The sequence below is a fragment of the Schistocerca gregaria genome, chromosome 1, assembly GCF_023897955.1.
Source record: "Schistocerca gregaria isolate iqSchGreg1 chromosome 1, iqSchGreg1.2, whole genome shotgun sequence".
Taxonomy (NCBI): Eukaryota; Metazoa; Arthropoda; class Insecta; order Orthoptera; family Acrididae; genus Schistocerca; species Schistocerca gregaria.
Window position 1 is genome coordinate 191,251,413 of NC_064920.1, and position 25,031 is coordinate 191,276,443.

Below are 25,031 nucleotides of genomic sequence, written 5' to 3' on the forward strand. Positions count from 1 at the left end.
TGCCTAAGGAGCTGAAACCCATTAGCCAAAAAAATTATGGCAGATATTGAAGGAAGTTCTTATTCTCCTCCTTCTTCATCTTCTTATTCTTATTTGTATCATCATCATCATCATTACTACTAGCTTTCTAAGCGTAAGGTAGGAAGAGATTTTGATTGTCTGCAGAAAGAACCAGAACACTGTTTTCCAGTGATTAAACTTTTATCTTGCTGTACCATTTCTGTATCGAATTATTTATTTTTTCTTTATTCTATGATCAGTTTTTATTATTACAATAATCTCATCATAGAAAAGAAAGTCGAACAGCAGGTATTTTACACGCTAAGCAAAGCTCTAATTGCGAACAATTTAAGTCAACTGTTTGATAAAATTTCGAAAAACTGGCGTAAATCCATACTTCACTGCTACTTGTATCTCGATGCAGAGTCTCTTTAGCATTTTTAAACGTGAACTGGCTAATACACACTGAGCTGCTCTAAGCCGGCGTCATCGTATGTGCAGCGTGCTCGTACAGGCGTTACTTGAGCACAGTTGAAGTCTGTGGACTCTTCCAGACGCCCTCAACGTTGTAGGCTCGCCACTTCATTATCTTATCGCGGAAAATATCATGTATCATCCATTCTGAGCCTCGAAAGGCTGTTATTAAAAGAGCGTCGTTAGTTTAAGCCTAAAAAAAAGACAGTTCGTAAGCTGTACATTTGCTACCAAAGTTGGATGGCCGTCAAAGAAGTGTAAATTTTTGTTAGGATCAGTCCCATCCGCAGTAACTACTGGTATGTCAACAATGCCTGAACGGTAGGATCTGAACACCGTTGCCGGCGTATGTCCAGCAGTAGCTAGTTAGAAACAATGAGTCCGTCTCGCCTCCCTTATGCCAAACAGGCATGATTTTCTCAGGATCCGTAATGTAGAGGAACGTCGTAACAGGTGGGCCACACTAAGATTCTAATTTCGATGTAACCTCTTCACAACGACTTTGCCTCGTATAGGAATTGGAGTAACAGCTTCAAATAGTGAGCAGTTGTGAGGCATTGCTTAGGATGTGCGATTTCCAGTTCCCATTACTAACTTTCCAGCAGTAAACACACGACGCGGTGCAACTAAGTTGTCCGCAAGCACCGAGTGCCCCTATGTTACGAATCAACAGGGACTTCATACGAAGGCGCAATGGAAATGTGACGCACACAAGGCAGCTTATTGTCATCCGGACTCATCTTCAGACGATTCGGCCGCGTCACACATTCGTAGTTAACGACGTAATTGCCTTCAGGTACTCGTTGTTTCTCGTGTCGCTGGTGCCTGTAAAATACATCGCATTCATGTAGTCTTAAACACTGTACACAGGAAGCCATAGACAAGGAGTCAAATTCTGAAACACTATACTGAAATTGTATATTTTTGGTGCCGAGAGTTTGGCTTTCTAGTGGCAGGAACAGACATGCAGCAACTTCTGATGCAGTGACCGCACCTTAAATATTATCTGCTAGATCAATTAGTGCTTCAGAGGAAATGAAGCTTTTATAATTCTGTATCAATAAGCACGATTAAGGTGATACAAATGAACGAAGGAAGCTTGAGAGAAACGTAATTACATTGTTTCCAATGTGTGGGTGTTTTTTGGCACGACTCACATCTGTAATAAAATCACTTTTGACTTAAGGTATCAAGCAACAGCTGTGTTTGGTAGTTCTGCTCTATTAATTGTAGGCTCTTCCGATTTGTAATCACAAGCCATTAATACTAACTTCTGCATCATATTTGGATGGACTGTCAAGTGATCTTGTCAATCAAATTTACAGTTCAGGAAGCCTTAGTATGACAAACAAGTTGCCTAATAACCTATTTGTTTTACAGGGAAATGGCTTAAGGCTGAGTAACACGTGATTAAGCACTATGTGTTTGAAAGGTAAATATATAAATATAGATTTTAAGAGATATAGAAACAGAGTTCATTGTTGGACGTTATCCCGATGTTGAGGTCATTAGAGACAGCTTCTGTTTTAAAGAATGGGGAAGGAATCCTGCCACGTACTTGGCGTGGTGGCACTACTGAATTCTCCATCACGTGGCTCTCCATCACACTTCTACAAAAAGCGACTGCTATCCATTCGCTAATAAACAAACCACCTCGCACGACTGCAGTTACGAGAACGCATGAAAAAAAAAAAGGGCATGGCATTTCGCAGTGGAAATAATTTGCTGCTGGGAACATTGATATTTTTCCAGTCATGACAAGCGATGATATTTGAGAAGCGTACGAAACATCAGACCAGCTTTATGACTCACTTGAAGAGTATCTGTCAAACAGTATACAGAGTGTCATTCTTAAGACAAAGATATCTTCAGACGTAAAAGTAATTTCTGGCGTACTCCAAAGGAGTGTTATGGGGGCCATTACTTTTCGCAACATATTAAGAGAAGTAGCAACGCTAGAAAATTTTAGGAAAATGCAGAAGATCTACAGCAGGACGACGCTTGGTGCAGGGGTCCTTCAGTTTAAACAAACGCTACGTGTTGCACATAAGCAGACAAAGGCGCGTTATTGTAGTATCACACGATTGCAGAACTATCACTGGGGCCGGTTACAACCCTAAATTATGTATTGGGATGTGGATAGGAAGCGATTTCAAGTGGAAAGATCACAAAATTAATCGCAGGTAAGGCATTGCCAGACAGATCCGAGTGCGTCTCCATGCACGAAGGACGTAATATACAAAATTCTTGTTGGAGAAATACTAGACTATTGCTCGCCAGTGTGGGATTCATACCAGTTACGATTGACAGAGGAAAGAGGTAAGACCCCAAAGAAACGTAGTGCTTTTCTTTATAGGCTCATTTAGTAAGCGTGAAAGCATCATGGAAATGCTCATCCATCTCTCGCGGCATGCACTACAAGAGAGGCGTTGTGGTTACAGGTGTGGTTGCTGATAAACCCCAGAGTGGACGTTCCTGCAAGAGTTAAATGAATTATTGCTTCCTCCTAAGTGTACCTCGCGGAAAGACCATGAAAGTAAAATTGGAGAGACTAGAGTTTACACGGGAGATTAATAACAAGCTTTATTCCTGCGGAACATTCGAGACTGGAACAGGAAAAGGGGGTGGGGGAATGAAAATGGTACACAGCGTACCCTCCGACACACAACGTGGTTTGCTAAGTATATTTGTAAATGCACGAAATTTCGTAAAAGATAACACATGAAGCGTATGAAACGAGTTAGTGAAGCAAGGTGAGTTGAACTCTGGTGACACTGCAACCTGCTGCTGGTTATAATTCACGAGACTTGGAGTGCTGGCAGCGTGTTACTGGTGCTCTGTACTGGACAATGCGCCTACGTACAGGTAAACTCCATGATCTGTCGGCAGCAACATCTCCAGTTTATATAGTTCTCTGCAAACTCTCGAGATTTTTTTTTAATGACGATCTAATGTTACCAGTTTCCCCCATTTTCACAGTATAACAAAGATATACCTCATCTCTGCCTACAAAAATTTTGGTTATGTCACGGACTGATTGTGTTTGCTGTAATTCTGAGACTGTCTTCATCAGTCACCTGTGGATCCAAGAAGCAATGAACTGTGGACTTGGAGTCAAGAAGCCTCGTGAGCAGTGACTCGTAGACATTGAAATTCGATGTCATGACGTAAAGCTCTTATTACAGTTATATCACAAAATGGGAGACGTATACCAGAAAGCTGTGTGGTCCCAGGAGGTGGAATGCTTGCAGCTAAGAACAAGACCGGTTTTAGTAACGTACTATGCCTGAGGAGAATTTCCGAAAAGTGGTTCCAATGGCTCTAAGCACTATGGGACTTAACATCTGAAGTCATCAGTCCCCTAGAACTTAGAACTACTTAAACCTAACTAACCTAAGGACATCACTCACATCCATGTCCGAGGCAGGATTCGTACCTGCGAGTGTAGCAGGCGCGCCGTTCCGGACTGAATCGCCTGGTAAACATGAAGGGAACAGTTCGTGGAGAGAACTACCACAATACCATTAGAATGTCGGGGATAGTAAACGCAAAAACGTAAGGAGAATGAGGAAGGTTTTTTGTCAGATCAGATAGTAGATACCACCCTACGAAAGAAACCTATATTTAGCACTAATTATCGATAATGTGCAATGCGATGCATCCATCGTGCAGCCTCGATCTTACGAAATAAAAAATGATAACTTTCTGAAGAAATAACAGGGGCGAGCTTCCGGAAATCTGAACCAGATATGTCAGAGCGGAACCGACATTATGTCAGGCTCAAATTCACGTCCATTAAATTGACATATAAAACAGTAGGCGAACTTTCAGAAAACTTAGGGCACTGTTCAACGCGACGTGCTCCTACCTCGAGGCGGCGAGCGTCGCCTCCGTGTGGTGCAGCAGGAGCCGCTCTTGCCGCTGCCGGCGCCGCAGCCGCAGCTGAAGCACGCGGTGGCCCTGAATGACGGTCGCCCACGTAGGGCAGGCCCTGTTCGCTGCCAACAGGGACGTGCTGTCCAGTTTCCTACGGAGTGAACATACGTTCCTGGAATAAATTACAGTCGCATGCAAAGCTTAGCTGTCAAAAACAGGAAGAAACAGATTACCCTGTACACCAGGATACCTTACTTCACGGACGTATTTGGATGAAATTTGGAATGGAGATAGCTTATACACTGAATTAACTCTTACGCTACCTTAGACGCAGCTACCTATCAGACGAAAGGGGTGGTAAAGGGTAACACACGAAGCGCGAATACCCGTACTTGCACCAAACGTCCGAACACCCCAACCTGGCTGTCCCGGCCAATAAAGCCTCTTGTACATTTCATTTCATTTTACTGGTACGCTAGCGCAGCCGTGGGTAACAACTAGAAATAATACTTATCCAATCCTCAACTTGTTTAATGCACACCAATGCGTACTTCCACACTATTATAAAAGCCAAAGTAACTCTGTTAAGCTATCACGACTAAACCGCTGAGCCGATGCCCATGAAATTTGGCGTGATGTAGCTTGAAATCTGACTAATAAGATAGGATACTTTACAAAGCAGGTAGTACAACATATTTATTGATTTGAAGGATGTTGCGCGACTTAAGGAAAAATATTTACTCTTTGTAAAAGCTCTTTCACTTTTGAATTTTATTTTATTTGTCAAAATGCTTTATTTAGTTATGTATTCTACGTAATATGGTTCACCGTAGTCACCACAATGCTATTTCTGTTCTCTACGTGTTTGATCCATATTTCTATACTAATACTATTATTATCTACTACGAAATATTACTGTTACTTTTTTGTTATGGTTTTAGAGCGCAAAACTGCAACGGTCATTAGCGCCCGGTCTGTGACTTAGGAAAAGCTAAAACAAACGAAACTGGAAACCAGCAGCAACGAGAGAAAAACTCAAAAAGTGGGGAAAACAAAAACAGAACGAAAGCTTAATAGAAGGGGGATTGATTGTCCCCAAAAAGAGCTTCAAATTACTGACGTCGTCTCACTGGCACTAATGAACTCAAGAACGCGATCGGCAGATCGCGTGTCGTCTGCTAACATGGAAGATATATCAGGCAACAGCTGCAGGCGAGCGCGTAACGGAGTATAATAGGGGCACTCAAGTAAAAGGAGTCTCACCGTCCACAGTTGAGAGCAGTGGGGACATAGTGGGGGAGGATCGCCTCTTAAAAGATGTCGATGGCTAAAAAGACAGTGCCCTATCCGGAGTCTAGTTAAAATTACCTCCTTCCGATGACGAGTTCGGGAGGAAGAGATCCAAGCACAAGGAAGAGCTTTCACGTCCCGCAATTTATTATTGGGAAGTGTTGACCAATGTGCGTGCCATAAAAGAGCAACACGACGACATAAAACACTCCGTAGATCGGCGAAGGGAATCATGCGAATAGCTGGCCGAAGAAAGACTGCAGCCTTGGCCACTATATCGGCCGCCTCATTCCCACAGATACCAACGTGTCCTGGGATCCAGAGGAACGCCATAGAGACGCCCCCCAAGTGGAGCAAGTGGAGGCAGTCCTGAATCCGGTGGACCAGAGGGCGGACAGGGTAGAGAGCTTGGATAATGAGGAGAGAGCTGAGAGAGTCTGAGCAGATAAAATACTGTATTCGCTGATGGCGACAGATGTACTGGACAGCCTGGAGAACAGAGTTAAGCTCCGCAGTATAAACCGAACCCTGGTCGGTGTCGCCAACAATATAGGCACTTCCTACATCAAACGATGTTTTTGAGCCATCAGGGTAAATAAATGTGGCATCCTTCATTTGCGCGCAGAGAGCAGCAAATGCCCAACGATAAACAAAAGAAGGGGTACCACCCTTGGGAAACTGATAAAGGTCACGGAGCAGGCAGGTCCGGGGACGGAGCCAAGGCGGTGCTGTACCCCAAGTTGTTAAGAAAGTTTTAGGAAAGCGGAAGAAAAGAGATTGGAGCAGTTGACGGAAGCGGACTCCCGGTGGTAGCAGGGAGGAAGGGCGGCCTGCATACCCTAAATCCAAGGAGGCGTCGAAAAAAATGTCATGGGCCGGATGTGCACGCATGGAAGACAGATGACTAGCATAGAGACTCAGAAGGACAGCGCGCGGATTGGAGAGTGGAGGTTCAGCAGTCTCAGCATAAAGGCTTTCCACAGGGCTGGTGTAAAAAGCTCCAGACACTAAACGTAATCCACGGTGGTGGATAGAGTCGAGACGCCGAAGAATAGACGGCCGAGCAGAGGAGTAAACTGTGCTTCCATAATCCAATTTCGAGCGCACTAAGGCGCGATAGAGGCGGAGAAGGACCACTCGGTCCGCTCCCCAGGAGGTGCCATTCAGGACACGGAGGGTGTTGAGGGATCGCAGACAGCGAGCCGAAAGATAAGAAACGTGGGAGAACCAGCACAGCTTTCTGTCAAACATAAGACTCAAGAATTTAGCGACGTCCGCGAACGGAAGGTTGACAGGGCCTAGATGTAAGAAACGTGGAAGAAAATCCGCATGACGCCAAAAATGAACACAAACGGTCTTACTGGGAGAAAAGCGGAAGCCGGTTTCGATGCTCCATGAGTGGAGGAGATCGAGACATCTTTGAAGACGTCGTTCAAGAAGGCTGGTCCGTTGAGAGCTGTAGTAGATCGCAAAATCGTCCACAAAGAGGGAGCCCGAGACATCAGAAAGGAGACAATCCATAATTCGATTGCACGGAGCCCTGGGGTATCCCGTTTTCTTGGGAGAAGGTACGGGAGAGAGTCGGGTTCACCCGCGCTTTAAATGTGTGCACTACCATAAATTCACGAAGAAAAAGGGGCAGCTGACCTCGAAAGCCAAAAGAGAACAGTGTGCGGAGGATGCCTGTCCTCCAACAGGTATCGTATGCTCTCTCCAGATCAAAAAATATCGCTACTGTATGGTGTTTCCGGAGAAAATTGTTCATGATATAAGTGGAGAAAGCAACAAGATGGTCAACTGCAGAACGATGCTTCCGGAAATCGCATCGGGCAGGTGTTAAAAGACTGCTGGACTCCAGCCACCGCCGGCCGCGGTGGTCTAGCGGTTCTAGGCACTCAGTCCGTAACCGCGCGACTGCTACGGTCGCAGGTTCGAATCCTGACTCGGACATGGATGTGGGTGATGTCCTTAGGTTAGTTAGGTTTAAGTAGTTCTAAGTTCTAGGGGACTGATGACCACAGATGTTAAGTCCCGTAGTGCTCAGAGCCATTTGAACCATTTTTGACTCAAGCCACCAGGCTAAACGGCAATTCAGCATACGCTCCAAAACCTTACATACACTACTCGGGAGAGAAATGGGGCGATAGCTAGAGTGGAGATTTTGTCCTTTCCACGTTTCGGAACAGAAACGACGATAGCTTCCCGCCATCGTCTGGGAAAAGTACTGTCGGTCCAAATTCGATTATAAAGGCGAAGGAGATAGCGGATACTATTTTTTTGTGGTTTTAGGGCGCACAACTACAATGGTTATTAGCGCCCTGACTAATTTAGGAATGTACCGCGAGGCACAAGGTTAAACAGCAACTAAAAGGGACAACACTATAAAAGACGTATTAACAGACATAGGATTAAAAAACTACAGCATAATCAAACGTCCTTAGACAGGTGTGTCAAGTTGATAAAACGAAGAATGCGAGCAGCAGCTCCTGGGTCATCCGCTAAAATGGCATCCAGAGTACATGGCAGGCCAAGATCAACACGCAGCGTAGTAAAATCCAGACAGGACGTTAAAACGTGGCGGACCGTCAGCAATTGACCACATGGACAGAACGGCGCCGGCGCTGCCATCAGCAGATGGCGATGGCTAAACTGGCAGTGTCCAATTCGTAGCCGGGCCAAAACGACCTCCTCCCGCCGAGAAGGACGTGAGGAGAACGTCCAAGCTACGGGAAGAGGTTTCAAGGCCCGAAGCTTGTTGACCCTAAGTGCAGCCCAATCGGCATGCCACAGCGATAAAATGCGCCGACAAATGATCGTGCTACAATCTGACGAAGGGACACAACAAGAAGCCGTCCGAGGCTGGAGGACCGCAGCCTTGGGCGCGGCATCTGTAGCTTCGTTCCCAGGGATACCGACATGGCCAGGAACCCACATAAAGCTAACTGGAGACCCGTCGTCCACCAGCTGCTGAAGAGAGCATTGGATCCGGTGCACGAAAGGGTGAACCGGATACGGATCACTGAGGCTCTGGATGCCGCTCAGAGAATCGGAGCAGATGACATAAGCAGAATGTCGGTGGCGGCAGACGTAAAGAACAGCCTGATAGAGGGCAAAGAGCTCAGCTGTGAAGACCAAACAATGGCCATGTAGCCGGTATTTGAAACTTTGTGCACCGACAATAAAAGAACACCCGACCCCGTCATTGGTCTTAGAGCCATCCGTATAAATGAAGGTCATATTAATGAACTTCGAACGAAGTTCGACAAAACGGGAGTGGTATACTGAACTGGGGGTAACCTCCTTTGGGAGCGAGCGGAGGTCAAGGTGAACGCGAACCTGAGCCTGGAGCCAAGATGGCGTGTGGCTCTCGCCCACTCTAAAGGTTGCAGGGAGCGAAAAATCAAGGTGTTGAAGGAGACGACGAAAGCGAATTCCAGGGGGTAGCAGGGCAGAGACATACAACCCATATTGACGGTCAAGAGAGTCGTCAAAAAAGGAACGATACGATGGCTGGTCGGGCATTGACAGAAGCCGACAGGCGTAACGACAAAGCAGCATATCGCGCCGGTAGGTTAGTGGCAATTCACCGGCTTCAGCATGAAGACCCTCGACGGGACTAGTATAAAACGCTCCGATCGCAAGCCGTAAACCCCGATGTTGTATGGAGTTGAGGCGGCGTAAGATGGAAGGCCGTGCAGAGGAGTATACAAAGCACCCATAATCCAGCTTGGAGCGGACGATCGACCGACATAGGCGAAGTAGGACGGTTCGATCCGCTCCCCACGACGTGCCACTGAGAACACGGAGGACATTTAGAGAACGGGTACAACGGGCAGCCAAATATGACACATGTGGAGACCAACTAAGTTTCCTGTCAAATGTAAGACCTAAAAATTTTGTTGTCTTCACGAATGGGAGAGCAAAGGGGCCGAGTCGTAAGGACGGTGGGAGAAACTCTTTGTAGCGCCAGAAGTTAATACAGACCGTTTTCTCGGCAGAAAAACGGAAGCCATTGGCGACACTCCAGGAGTAAAGACGGTCAAGAGAACGCTGAAGAGAGCGCTCCAGGAAACATGTACGGTGCGCTCTGCAATAGATGGTAAAATCGTCCACGAAAAGGGAGCCTGATACATCATCTGGGAGGCAATCCATTATTGGATTGATCGCTTTGGCGAAGAGAGTGACGCTCAAAACGGAGCCCTGTGGCACCCCATTTTCCTGGCGAAAGGTGTCTGACAGGACAGAACCCACACGTACCCTGAACTGTCGATCCATTAAAAAGGAACGAATAAAAAGAGGGAGGCGACCGCGAAAGCCCCATGTATGCATGGTGAGGAGAATGCCCGCCCTCCAACAGGTGTCGTAAGTCTTCTCCAAATCAAAGAACACAGCCGCGGTCGGGCGCTTCTGCAAGAAGTTATTCATAATGAAGGTCGACAGGGTAACCAGATGGTCAACAGCAGAGCGGCGCCTACGAAATCCACATTGTACATTGGTAAGTAGGCGTCGAGATTCGAGCAGCCAAACCAACCGAGACACAGCTGGTAAGCGAGATGGGTCGATAACTGGAAGCAAGTGCTTGTCCTTCCCCGGCTTAGGAATCGGTACAACAATAGACTCGCGCCAGCATGCGGGAACATGTCCCTCAATCCAGATGCGATTGTAAGTACGAAGAAGGAAACCTTTACCCGCAGGAGAAAGGTTCTTCAGCATCTGAATATTAATATGAATATGAATAGAATCAGGTCACGGAGCGGAGGACCGTTACCGGGCAAGTGCATTTTCGAGTTCCCGCATGGTGAATGGGGCATTGTAGTTTTCACAATTCGAGGAGTGGAAATTAGGTGGCCGAGCCTCCTCTGCCTGCTTTCGGGGGAGGAAGGCAGGGGGGTAATGAGTGGAGCTCGAAACCTCTGCGAAAAAGCGGCCGAAGGCATTGGAGACATCCTCAGGGGCCACAAGGACGTCATTCGCGACCGTCAAGGCAGAAACTGGTGAGTGGACCTTAGTGCCAGATAGCCGGCGCAGGCTACCGCATACAACAGAAGAAGGAGTAAAACTGTTGAAGGTTCTTGTGAAAGCAGCCCAGCTGGCTTTCTTGCTTTCTTTAAAAATACGACGACACTGCGCACGTAATCGTTTGTAAGTGATACAATTCGCCATTGTAGGGTGGCGTTTAAAGGTGCGTAAAGCACGTGGACGAGCACGTAAGGCGTCGCTACATGCTGCGGTCCACCAGGGGATCGGTACGCGGCGTGGAGAAGAAGTAGTATGAGGGATGGAATATTCAGCAGCAGTGAGAATGACTTCCGTGAGGTGTGCGGCCCGACTATCGCAGCTTGTGAAGGTTTGATCCTGAAAGGTCGCACTGGAAGTGAAGAGCCCCCAGTCTGCTTTGGAGATGTTCCAACTAGTTGAGCACGGAGAGGGGGTATGACGCAGGAGATGGATAACACACGGGAAGTGGTCACTCGAATATGTATCAGAAAGCACATACCACTCAAATCGGCGTGCAAGTTGGGTAGTACAGACAGAGAGGTCCAAATGGGAATAGGTGTGAGAGGTGTCTGAAAGGAAAGTAGGAGCGCCAGTATTAAGGCAGACTAGATTGAGCTGGTTGAAAACGTCTGCTAACAGGGAGCCCCTCGGACAGGATGCTGGAGAGCCCCAAAGAGGATGGTGAGCATTGAAGTCTCCAGTTAATAAAAATGGTGTAGGGAGCTGAGCAATGATTTGCAGCATGTCTGCCCTGGTAACGGCAGACGACGATGGAGTCTAAACGGTACAAATGGAAAATGTAAAATTGGGGAGAGTAATGCGGACGGCAACTGCCTGCAGGCCGGTGTGCAATATGATGGGATCATAGTAGATATCATCCCGGACCAGCAACATAACCCCTCCATGAGCCGGAATACCTGCCACAGGGGGTAAGTCAAAACGCTCAGAGGTGTAGTGTGCCAAGTCAATTTGATCGCATGGGCGTAGCTTCGTTTCCTGGAGGGCTACGACGAAAGGACGGTGCGAGCGGAGCAGCAATTTCAAGTCCTCTAGGTTGGAACGAATGCTGCGAATATTCCAGTGAACAAGTGTCATCGTGAGAAGAAGAAGGTGCAAGAAGGGGTCATCGAGAAGGCCGCAGAGGGCCCGGCTTCGAGCGAGCACTGCCACCGCTAGCAGGAGGCGGACAGTCATCGTCCATTTGTTCTAGAGATTCATCGGCCATCTTGTGAAGATGGCCAGAAGGGCGAGCTTCCTCCGCTGGTGAACGGCCAGATGTTCGGCTACCAGCGGTGCGGCCAGGCGAAACGGATGACGGCCTGGGGCGGCAACCGCTAGGGGGGGGGGGGGGGGGGGGGGGAGCGCAGGAGGAGAAATGCGCCGTGGCGGGGAAGGAGAACTGTGCTTCCTATGAGCCTTCTTGGAAGGCCGTTTTGTGGAAGGAGTGGTCGATGGCTGAGGGTTCGAGGTACGTAGAAGGTCTGCACGAGACAGTTCTTTCTTGAAGGCCCGTGCTTCTGACTTCTGGGTCTTCGTCCTGGCAGAAGCTGATAAAAGTGCTTGTGTCGGAGGGGCGATGGGAGGAAGAGGAGACGTCGACCGGGCGATCTTAGCACTGGCCGAACGGACGACCGTAGTGCTGAAGGTCATATCGCATGTCTGCGTCGCCACCTCCCTGGTAGTCCGAGGAGAGGCGAGGACAGTACTGCACTTTCCCGCTGGGAGCAACGTGGGCTTCCTGCTAGCGAATAGCTTGCGAGCAGCCGAGGTGGAGACTCTCTTTGACCCGAATTTTTTGGATACAGCGTTCTTCCTTGTAGACGGGACAGTCGCGGGAGGACGCTGCATGGTCACTGCGACAGTTCACACAACGAGGAGTCGGAGGTGAACAGTCACCGTCATGGGCAGCCCTGCCACAAGTCACACATGTAGCCGCATTGGAACAAGAATGGCGAGTGTGATTGAAACGCTGACACTGGTAGCAGCGCGTAGGTGTCGGGACATAGGGGCGAACAGAGATAACCTCGTAGCTCGCCTTGATGCGTGACGGCAGCTGAACACTGTCAAAGGTCAAGAAAAGTGTCCGGATCAGTACAAGGTCATTGTTGACCTTTTTTATGACCCTATGGACAGCCGTCACGCCCTGCTCAGCGAGGAAAGACTGAATCTCCTCGTCAGTCAATCCGTCGAGTGATCTAGTATAGACCACTCAACGAGACGAATTCAAAGTGCGGTGAGCCTCCACCCGGACAGGGAACGTGTACAGGAGTGTGGCCCGAAGCAGTTTTTGTACCTGAAAGGCGCTCTCAGTTTCTAGTAACAAGGTACCATTACGCAACCTGGTAAAAGACTTGACAGATCCGGCTATGGCATCTACGCCCTTCTGGATAACGAAAGGGTTGACAGAGGAAAAATCCTTTCCGTCCTCAGATCGAGAAACTACGAAGGACTGTGGGGCAGGCGGTAGTACTTTTGTCACTGGTGGCTGGTCGAGTTTCCGTTTGTGTGCAGAAGTCCAGAGAGAAGAAGAAGAAGAGAAATCCATTGCGGAGGAATCCCCCATGACTGCCAGCGTCTCCGATGGCACGCTCCTTCCTTGTGGGGACCCTCTCAGAGGGCACTCCCGCCTTAGGTGATCGTTCACACCTCAGGTCACACCTCCCGAGAAACGGACGGAGGGACCAATCGGCACAGTCTGAAGGTGTCAGCTCAGGCAATCACCCCTCCCTGGGCCTGGCCTTTACCAGCGGGTATGTGCGTGCCTTACTTGTCTACCCAGGGCGGGGAATTACGCGCTACCCTGTCGCATGCGAACGCATGGGTCGGCCTTCAGGCACGCACAGGGAGGAAGGAAGAAGAGGAAAAAGAAAGGAGAGAGGGAAAGAAACGACATACTGTCTCAAACGCCGAAGCGGAGACCAGAGAAGGAGAAGAAGGCAAGGAGAAGAAGGCAAGGAGAAAAGTAAGTAAGACAGCGAGATGGAGAAGAACAAAGAAAGGAACCAACCAAAGGAAGGAAGAAACCAGAAGAAGTGAAAAACCAAAATGAACGCAAATATAGGTCGTGAAACCGTCCGTCTCCGGACGCAGGCGCTAACTACCCCCTTGAGGGGGAGGAACTCCTTTTAGTCGCCTCTTACGACAGGCAGGAATACCTCAGGCCTATTCTAACCCCCGGACCCGCAGGGGGGAGCGGATACTATGGTATGATAAATGCAGCAACATTTGGATGTGGATACCATTCGGTCCTGGGGCGGAAGAGCGAGAGTGCATGTTGGAGTTCCCGCATGGAGAAAACAGTGTTGTAGATTTCGCGATTTTGAGAGGAGAAGGCAAGAGGTTGCACTTCCGCTGCACGTCTCTTCGGGAGAAACACTGGCGGGTAATTTGAAGAGCTCTAAATCTCAGCAAAGTGTTGATCCAATGAGTTAGAAATTTCGACAGGATCCACTAATGTATCTTGCGCGATAGTGAATCCGACTCCAGACTACCGAGGAGGGAGTACAGGTGTTAAAGGAGCTGGTAAATAAGTCCCAGCTTGACTTCTTGCTATCGCGGATGACGCGACTGCATCGCGCACGGAACTGCTTATAGCGGATACAGTTGGCCAAAGTAGGATGGTGTTGAAAACGCGAAGAGCACGTCGCCGCTCACGTATTGCGTCACTGCATGCCTCGTTCCACCAAAGAACTGGTGGCCCCCCGAGCAATTCGGAGGTGCGAGGTATTGAACGTTCCGCAGCTGTAAGAATAACTTCTGTAATATGAGTGACCTCATCGTCGACGCTAGGAAAGTGACGCTCATCGAATTTCGCTATAGACGAAAAAAGTGTCCAATCGGCATGGGCAAACTTCCAGCGTCTCGGGCGTATATAAGGCAATTGTGGCTGCAATCGAAGGACACATGGAAAGTGCTCACTCGAGTGTGTATCAGCAAGAGCGAACCATTCCAAGCGCCGAGCTAGTGGAACAGTACCGACCGGAAGGTCCAAATGAGAGAAATTTGTCGTGGAGGCAGACAAAAACAAAGGGTCCCCTGTGTTGAGGCAAACAAGATCCGCTTGATGGAAGACGTCTATCAATGGTGAGCCACGCGGACAAGGATGCGGAGATCCCCAAAGTGAGTGATGGGCATTGAAGTCCCCAACCAGCAAATAGGGGGGCGGAAGCTAACCAAGAAGATGAAGGATATCAGCTTGTGCCATTGGTGTGGACGTTGGAATGTAGACAGCACAAAGAGAGAAGGTGTACCCAGAAAGGGAAAGACAAACAGCGTCAGCTTGGAAAGAAGTGTTTAAGGGGATTGTCCTCCATGTGCTGGAGTGCCTTCAACAGAGGGAAGATCAAAGCGAACTGACTGCAAATGGGGAAAAACAAAGCGGTCGTGGGGATGCAGCTTTGTTTCCTGAAGACAGAAGATGACCTGCGAATAGGATCGTAAGAGGATGGACAATTCATCCCGATTGGCTCGAATGCCGCGGATATTCCAATGGATAATGGACATAGGGTGGACAGAAAATGGAAGAATGTGACCAAGGTTGCCCTCCACTAAACGACTGCTCAGAGCTTGCGACCGACAGTGTGGAATGGCATTCAGCCGAAGGCAGAAGATCCTGATCCATAGGTTGTGCAGGAGCAGCTCCTGCCACCAGCGACCGGCCTGTTGACCGGTCGCCAGCAGTGTGCCTCGGCGACAGATGACAGCCGAGGGCGGTTACCGCTTGGCGGTGCTGTAGATAAGACACGCCGGGGCGGAGAAGGAGAGGAACTGGGTTTCTTATTAGCCTTTTTGGAAACAAAGCGTTGAGATGAAGGAGGAACCGATGGTTGTGAAGTTGGGGTAAGTAAAAAATCTTCACGAGTAGGCTCTTTTTTGGAAGTCCAGGTGTCTGATTTTGAGGCTCGAGATTTAGCAGAACCCGATGAAGGGTGAGCCATAGAGTGAGCAGGTGAGAGTGAGGAAGTTGAACGGGCGATCTTTGCGCTGGCCGATCTGACGACCGTGGCACTAAAGGTGAGATCACAGGTCTGCATGGCTGCCTCCTTTGTTGGCCCAGCAGAGGCAAGGACAGTGCTGTATTTACCTGTGTGAGGCACAGTAGGCTTTTGACTGGAGAATAACTTTCGAGCAGCAAAGGTCGACACCTTTATCTTCACTCTGATTTCGTTAATGAGCCATTCGTCTTTAAAAGTGGGGAAATCTCTAGAGGAATCAGCGTGGTTACCCATACAGATGCAACAAGGGGGTGGAGGTGGACAAGCACCCTCATGGGCATCCTTGCCACACATAACGCATTTGGCCAGATTGGAAAAGGACTGGCTGGTATGATTGAACCGCTGACACCGATAGCAATGCGTAGGGTTCGGGATGTAAGGGTGAACGGAAATTATCTCATAGCCCGCATTTATGTTCGAGGGGAGTTGAACTCTGTCATATGTCAAGAAGACAGTATGGGTTGGAACGATGTTTGTGTCAACCCTTTTCATGACTAACAGCTCTGACGCCCTAGTCAGAATTTCCACGTCGGACAATCCGTCGAGGGAGCGTGAATAACCCCCCCCCCCCCCCCACGTGATGAATTTAAGGTTCGGTGCGCTTCAACCCGAACAGGAAAGGTGTGTAGCAGTGAAGCACGCAGCAATTTCTGTGCCTGGAGGGCACTGACTGTTTCTAACAACAGGGTGCCATTTCGCAAACGGGAACAAGAGTTTACAGGACCTACAATTGCGTCGACACCTTTCTGAATAACGAAAGGGCTTACCGTGGAGAAGTCGTGACATTTGTCAGACCGAGAAACAACAAGGAACTGTGGCAACGATGGAATAATTGTCCGTGGCTGAGACTCTTTGAACTTACGATTGTGAGCAGACATAGTAGATGATGAGGAAACCATTGCGGAAGTATCCCCCATGATTACCGGCGTCTCCAATGGCGCGCTCCTTCCTTGTAGGGGCCCTCGCTGAGGGCACTCCCGCCTTAGGTGATTGTTCACACCTCAGGTCACACCTCCCGAGAAACGGATGGAGGGACCAATCGGCACTTTCGGAAGTTATCAGCTCGGGTAATCACCCCTCCCTGGGCCTGGCCATTACCAGGGGGTACGTACGTGTCCTACCTGTCTACCTGGGACGGGGAATTACACGTTACCCCATCACCGGCTATGCATTGGAATGCGTGGGTCAGCCTTCAGACACGCACATGGAGGAAACAAGAGAAAGGGAAAAACAAAGAAAGGGAAAGGAAAGAAGGGAGGTCTCAAACGTCGCAGCGGAGAAAAAGCGGAGAGAAAGGATAGATTAAATACAGTTGGCGTTGCAGTATTTATCGCTGTCAGAAGTAGTTTGCCTTGTGTTGACTGAAGTAGATAGTTACTGCGATATACTATAGGTAGAGGTTATACTTGACAATAGGACTAAACTATTAATTGGATCGTTTTACCGACCCCCCAGCTCAGAAGATATAGTTGCTGAACAGGTCAAAGCAAACTTGAGTCTCATTTCAAATACGTACCCCACTAACACAATTAAAGTCGGTGGCGACTTCAATCTACCCTCGATATGCTGGAAAAATTATACGTTTAAAGCCGGCGGAAGGCATAAATCGTCATCCGAAATTGTACTGAATGCTTCCTTAGAAAATTATTTTGAACCATTAGTTCATGAACCCACTCGAAGCGTAAATGGTTGCAGAAACATACTTGACGTCTTAGCAACGAACAATCCTGGAAAAATATTGAGTATCGTGACGAATACAGAGATTAGCGACCACGAGGCAGTTGTTAGGCTGAATACCGTAACACTTATAACCATCAAACAGAAACGGAAAGTATGTATTAAAAAAAAAAAGCCGGTAAAAATGCTCTAAATGCCTTTCTAAGAGAGTCTTCACTCATTCCTATCTGATAATGTGAGCGTAGGAGAGGTGTGGAATGATTTCAAAGAGATAGTATCGACAGCAATTGGGAGATGTATACCACATAAATTAATTGACGGTACTGATTCTCCTAGGTACACAGAACGGGTCAGATCGCTGTTGCAGAAGCAACGAAAAAAAATGGTGCCCAATTTAAAATAACGCAAAATCCCAAGACTGGCAAAGTTTTGCAGAAGTTCGAAATACAGCGCGTACTTCAATGCTAGATGCTTTTAATAATTTCCACAACGAAACTGTCTCGGAATCTGGCAGAAAACCCAAAGAGAATGTTGTCATACATAAAGCACACCAGTGGCAAGACGCAATGAATACCTTCACTGCGCAACAACAACGGTGAAGTCACTGATGAGAGTGCCACTAAAGCAGAGTTATTGAACACGGTTTTCCGAAACTCCTTTACCGAAGAAGACGAAGTAAGTATTCCTGAATTCCAATAAAGAACTGCCAAGATGTGAAACATAGAAGTAAATATTCTCAGTGTAGCAAAGCAGCTTAAATCATTTAATAAAGCCAAGGCCTCCGGTCCAGATTGCTCATTTCAGAGTTTGCCGATACAATAGCTCCATATTTAGCAATTATACACAATAGCTCGCTCACAGAAAGATCCGTACCTAAAGACTAGAAAATTCCTCAGGTCACACCAATACCCAAAATGGAAGTAGGAGTAATCCGCTGAATTACAGGCCTATATCACTAACACAGATTTGCAGTAGGGTTTTGGAACATGTACTATGTTCGAACGATTTATTGACAAAGACAGCACAGATTCAGAAAATACCACTCTTGTGAAACACAACTAGCTCTTTATACTCATGAAGTAATGAGTGCTATCGTCTCGGTATGTCAGATTGATTCCATATTTTTAGATTTCCAGAAGGCTTTCGACACCGTTTCTCACAAGCATCTTCTAACCAAACTGCGTGTGTATGAAATATCGTCTCAGTTGTGCGACTGGATTCGTAATATCCTTCCAGAAAGGTCACATTTCGTAGTAATAGACGGAAAGTCATCGAGTGAAACAGAAGTAATATCCGTCATTCCCCAACGAAGTGTTACAGGCCCTCTACTGTTCGAGATCTGTATTAGCGACATGGAGAAAATGAGAGTAGCCGCCTTAGGTTGTTTGCAGATGATGCTGTCATTTACCATCTTGTAATGTCATCAGATAACGAAAACGAATTGCAAAATGATTTAGATATCTATACGGTACGAAAAGTAGCAATTGATCCTCAATAAAGAAAATTGTGAAGTTATTCCCATGAGTACTAAAAGAAATCCACTAAATTTTGATTACGTGATAAGTCACAAATCTGAAAGCAGTAAATTCAACTTAATACTTAGGGACTACAATTACAAATAACCTAAAGTGGAAGGATCACATAGATAATGTTGTGGGTAGAGCAAGCCTAAGACTGCGATTCATTAGCGGAACACTTAGAAGGTGCAACAGGTCTACTAAAGAGACTGCCTACACCACGTTTGTCCTCCCTCTTCTGGAGTACTGCTGAGTGGTGTGGGGTCCGCATCAGGTGGGACTGACGGATGACATCGGAAAAGTACAAAGAAGGGCAGCTCGTTTTGTATTATTGCGAAATAGGGGAGATAGTACCACAGACTTTACACTTTAACTGCAGCGGCAATCAATAAGACAAAGGCGTTTTTCATTGCGACGGGCTCTTCTCAGGAAATTTCAGTGACCAGTTCTCTCCTCCGATTGCGAAAACATTGTTGGCATCCATCTACATAGGGAGAAATGATCACCACGATAAAATAAGAAATTAAAGCGCGCACAGAAATATTTAAGTGCTCGTTTTTCCCGCACACCGTTCGAGAGTGGAACGGTAGAGACAGCTTGAAGGTGATTCATTGAACTCTCTGCCAGGCACTTTATTGTGACATCATTTAAAGGCTGTACCATAGACAGTATTTTATCTTTACATGTGGAACGTAGGAGACTTAACAAGACAGCATTTGATTACCATCCATTAACTACGTTAATCACAAAGTAATAATCACGGGAAGGAGCAGAAATGCAGGCACCGTAATACGTTAATATGGTAGGGGGAAATGGTTGGTATGTGTTGGTCTGGTAGCAATTTTCGCACCCAGTGCTAAGTGAACCAGAGTAAAAAATCTGCACTTCCACATTAATGTAACGCATCGAGGCATTTCTTAAAAATATAATTAGCAAATATTATGCTTACTTTCAGATTCTGGGTACAGAAAAATGACAATGTTTCTACAAACCGGCACTGCATTCTCTTACAGTTTTATACATTCGTTTCTACACCAACGCACACATAAAGATCTCACGAAATTACTTCTTGTTTACTCGCTCACGGTTACTCATCATAACAAAACTACTGAAATGCGAGCGAAGTAGCGTGTAAAAGCTAGTCTGTTTATATAGTATAACTTTTTATATGATTCTAATTGCCTCACATCGTATATTTCGTTTGCATGTATTAATTTTTTATATTTAGTCTGTTTTCCTTTTTTGTCTCTTTTGTAAGCAACACTTTTGACACGAATAAATAAATGGAGATCAGCTCATCTACCTGGACTCAGTTGTTCACAGAGAGGGTGGTTCTGCACAAGAAATACGACGAAGGCTTGTTCTTGGTAGGGATGCTACATCGAAGCTGACAGTTATTTGGGAAGACAGAGCCTTAACCAGTCATTCTAAACTTAGAGCGCTGAAATCTTTAGTGTTTCCAGTTTTCCTTTATGGTGCTAAAACATGGGCAATAACTGAAGGCGATCGCAAAAGAATGGTTTTGAAATGTGGAGATTCGGAAAGTTGCTGAGAATACCACGGATGTACGAACGGACGAAAAAATCAATTCTTCAAGAACTCCGGATGGGGAAGAGGTTATCCAGTATTTGTTTCCAGTGAATCCTGCAGTTCTTTGGTTGTATAATTCGACGACAGGAGGATAAGTTGGAAAAGATCATCTAAGACACAGATGAATCGAAGAAGATTGTAGGAAAGACCAGCGAGACGATGGATGGAGCAGATAAAAGAAGACACACCAAACGTGGGACCAGCTACTCAGAGGCAGAAGACCGGGAAAAATTGAGAGAGATACTGTTAGTAGGATCGTGTGATGGGTCACCGACTTTCAACTACGAATGACGGACTGTTGTTGATGAAGGGATGGATACCATCGTAATAGTCACGTCAGAAAGTGAGTTATTGTTGCAGGGAGTTTCAACGTAAATGATTCGTTGCACTGAGAAAGACCTATCGGCTATGATGAAGGAAGTTTAAATGACCGCATCGTTGGACTAATGTCTCGGGGAAAATTTAATTATAGGATCTGTAAGATCATCTGTCGCACAAGACTTCCCCATTACGTCCAACGCTGTGGTGCTATTCCAATTCCGGAGAGCCCTGGCAAAGGTGATACTTTAGGAGGAAAATAAGATGAGAGTATGAACTGAAGTTTGTGTTGGGTAGTTCATGCACTAATGTTGCCCGTAGTGCTACAGTACTACTATAATGGTCCGTATTTCTGCCTAGTATGTTAGAAGACCCGGGTTCGAGTCCCTGCTGTGGTACACATTTTAATTCATTTCTTCAGCTTCCATCATTATCATAGATAAAGATTAAATGTCCTTCACCATATTGCTACGACCGATACAAAGTAAAACACGATCGGCAGCCCGCGCGTCGTTCGTTAAAGCTGCCGATAACTCAGACGGCAAACATACTGGCAGCATCTCCGTGAAGAGACCAAACATACTGGAACGTAAGTGGTTCGGAAAAAAAAGGACATTCGGTCAGGACGTGACGAACCATAAAAGGTTGACGATAATGAGCAAGAAGTGGCGAACCGTCAGAGATTGACGATAATGAGCACCATCAAAACAAATGACCATGGCCAAAACGACAGTGCCTAAAACCCAACTCGCTAAGATTATCTCGCGGCGAGAGGGCCGAAAGGTCAGCTGAGCCTCTGGAAGAGGTTTTTCTGTGCAGCTGGTCCCGGCGGAGGTTCGAGTCCTCCCTCGGGCATGTGTGTGTGTGTGTGTGTGTGTGTGTGTGTGTGTGTGTGTGTGTGTTTTTGTCCTTAGGATAATTTAGGTTAGTGTGTAAGTTTAGGGACTGATGACCTTAGCAGTTAAGTCCCATAAGATTTCATAGACATTTGAACTTTTTTTTAAAGAGGTTTTTATAACGTCTGTTTTGCTACTCTGACAAATAGACACTGTTCCAAATGTGCACTATTATCTAAAGCTGTCGTCAGTGCAACGTCACTGTTTAAACCGTTATGACCGTAAAAAATCACGGTATTGACATCCTCATCAAGGCCCCTACAGTTGCACCGATTTGTCGACCGACCGATCAATTTCGTGGCAACCCATACACGTCCCGATAGACTGCACTCGGCGATTACAGCGCCCCCGTTTTTGCTTATCTGAAGTTCACTGTGTTCCTGTTCTGACAGATCCCGAATTGTTTTATATGGAATCAAAAACAAGGGTTTATCTTGGCTGTTCTAGAGATGCGAAGATAAAACAAAGCCGAGAGGAAGCTGTTGATAAGGGAATGATTAATGCAAGAAAAGAAATTGACCCACTTTCTTTTACTTAAACAGCTAGGAGCCGACAATTTTCGTCATTATGTAAAAATGGATGAATCATGCGTGCGTTTCGGAGTTGCTGCACATTATCAAACTATCCTTAACAAAAAATACTGCATTCATGAGAGACTGTGCGTGTATTACGATTTTTAGTCACTGACAGAAGTTAGGAGTGTCTCAGATTCAGAGCTTTTGTATCCCCAGAATTATTAACTAAACTGATTCCTGAAGCCTGCAACGTGATTTATAACTGACTGAGGAAATATGTCATTAAAAACAAAATAAACATAACAAAAGACGTTCATGTCAGCAACAGATACATAAGAAATGAAGCATTTAGCATCTGTTAAGAACTGTCAAAACTATCCCACACTTTGCTCATTAATGCAGAGGGCTTAACACACAATAATGAAGTATAGTATATGAATTAACGTCCATTGACTGTCGATAATTCGGTTTTTAGATTTCATTCTCGATAAGTATCGGAAATAAAACAGAAATACGGAACGTCGGACTTTTAATCTCTCTGTGTCATACGAAACCATTACAGATTCATTAAAAAATATAAAAATGTTCCTCATTTCTTGCATCTACTCCTCGAACGGTGTGTCCCATAAACAGTTGCAGTGTTTAAATTTATCCAGAGTTTGTAAAAAACTTTTGTCGGTCGGTTTGCACGAGAGCGCTACAGACTACACAATTTGTTTGGTGGAATGGAATGGGGAGGGTTCAACGGTGGTGCGTGTGTAGGGGCCTTAACAGGGATGTTACTTCTTGAGTTGAACAATATTTAGAAGAGACAGTCTTACCAACATTCAGCACAAGACACCGAGCACCTCACCACTTAACATGACGGCAGCTCAAGTCTGCTATAGCGTGCACAGAAGCCGGTTCATAATCTCTTGGCCAAGAGGTATGAGAATGATGCCCTTAAACGCCACAGCACTCCGGGAGCAGCAAAGTATTTAAGCAGTACGCTGTGTATTTCACGGCAGCGAAGCGGTCAACGGTTCATCTGCACTATTGTATAACAGTTTCAGATTATCATAAACTTCTTTTCGTTAATTCTAATATATAATCTCGGTATACATTCGGAGTGAGCTGTATCGCTTTCGAAATACCTCCATCATCTGATTAATTCTATAGAGCTTCTCCGCATAACTAAATTAAGAACTTCCGTTAAAGAGATTTTAACTAATAACTTGGGGGGCCAGTATCAAACTGGGAAAAGCAAATTTCACACACAAGGAAAGAATACCTCTACATGAAGTACATCCATTAAAAGACGTCTAAATCAAGAGAGATAGGCGCGTTAGTTTCTTTGGCCATTTAGTGAGGATGGATAGTAGAATCAGACAAATTTTCAATTATGTTTACCGAGTAAAAATTCGGTTCTAGAGATGAAAACTGGCATGGCACAACTAGGTACACTAGAAGACAAACAATGGAACTACTTTCAGAAATCTGCAAAGTTTACGTGGAAAGCAATCTGTGTCGCAGAACTGAAGGGAAGTAGGGAAAGTTATGTGTTACTGAAAAGCAAAACAACTAAATGGAGAAAAGAAAATGAACTCATTTGGTTGTTTTACATGGCCGCTAGAAGGCCAACACTCAAAACAATCGATTAACGGACTGACAGTGTCTCGTCCTGTTATTTGAGATGCGATTTCTTTTAATAAACGTATAATTTATCCTCGCGTACTGCTGTTAAGTCTGTATTTTGAAGACTCCCCTGCTCCTAATTTTTACAGTGAAACGATGACTAATGTACGTAAGTGCGCGCTTTTAAGAACGAGTTTGTCCCGTGAAGAAGTCCACCAAAACATACAAATGAACACGTCGATACAGAACAAGATTTCAGCTAATGATGTTTACTAGAGGTGCGTGCAGTACTATCTTACCAACCTAAGTATCATAACGGCAACCTCAACGGGTAACCTGTCGAGCATTTGGCCAGGGCGGACGACGCACTACTGCTGGAACCTTGCCGTTTCACACTACAACACTAACTGGCTCGTAGCTTCAACTACGTGTGCGCAAAGAGCTCAGAACGAGTTCCATTAACTCTCGAGCTTGCATCGTATTATAAACAGAGTAACGCAGTTATTATCTGTGGATCTTCTTCCCCATTTATAGCTTCACGTATGTGTCATATGCTTCGATCCTTGACCAGGCGCTGCACTTCCGACGCGGAGCTTCAACTTAATGAGTTTGTGAGTCCTTCTTACGATCTAGTTCCTAAAGTGTGACTATAACGCCGCGACAGTTCTATCTTGCTGTTGGCTGCACTGAAATGGAGGACGACCTCACTCACATTTTATAAGACGCTCATCGTAAGAGTGAACCTGATGTAAACAAACACAAACGCGATGATCGGTCAGCAGCCGTAACTCTCGTACGCTGGTGTTCCGCTCTTGGAAGCAGGTCCAACTTACGTATTACATACTTTATTACTATGTTACTAAATGAAAATTTAAGTCGTTCTGATGTATTAACAGTCATCAACGTTTTTATTAATCATACTTTAACTACGTAATTTTTATTTCAAAAATCGAGCACAATCACAATCTTTGTAAACGCTACTTGTGCTCTGTCTCGCTGTTCATACGTGCCGCAAGAATGGATGACACTGCTTCCTGCTTTGCAGTGAAATACGAGCGAGGAACACCAGTAATGGCGAAAGAAAAATTGTTGTTAATGTTTTTCATAAGATTACAGAGAGAAACCACCTTTGACGTTTTCCAAGAAGTGCTATATAATAGAAATAACGCATGGAGCGCAAATAAAATGCGTGGAGTAATCGGAAGCGTCATAGATTGTTTTCTGCGTGTGTAGCAGGCGGCGGTTCTAAACTCCTTTTGTTTTATAGCTTTT

At 46.1% G+C, this 25,031-nt stretch overlaps 1 protein-coding gene across 1 annotated transcript; it reads right to left on the reverse strand.

The window, feature by feature from the left end:
- Positions 1-190: 190 nt before the first annotated feature.
- On the reverse strand, positions 191-24,218 carry LOC126285101 (uncharacterized). Its single transcript, XM_049984428.1, has 3 exons — positions 24,063-24,218; positions 4,343-4,501; positions 191-1,299 (listed from the first exon to the last, which is right to left on the reverse strand). Exons 1-3 carry the CDS (start codon positions 24,104-24,106, stop codon positions 1,134-1,136), a joined length of 369 nt encoding a protein of 122 aa, XP_049840385.1. The 5' UTR covers positions 24,107-24,218; the 3' UTR covers positions 191-1,133.
- Between the last annotated feature and the right edge of the window lie 813 nt (positions 24,219-25,031).

What these genes read in the sequence shown, in the direction of transcription:
- LOC126285101 (XM_049984428.1), bottom strand. Translation starts at nt 24,106, where the DNA reads ATGCTCGACAGGTTACCCGTTGAGGTTGCCGTTATGATACTTAG. An exon ending in GTTGCCGTTATGATACTTAG is followed by an intron (nt 4,502 to 24,062) that starts GTTGGTAAGATA and finishes TTCACTCCGTAG; the next exon opens with GAAACTGGACAGCACGTCCC. An exon ending in GCGACGCTCGCCGCCTCGAG is followed by an intron (nt 1,300 to 4,342) that starts GTAGGAGCACGT and finishes TGTATTTTACAG; the next exon opens with GCACCAGCGACACGAGAAAC.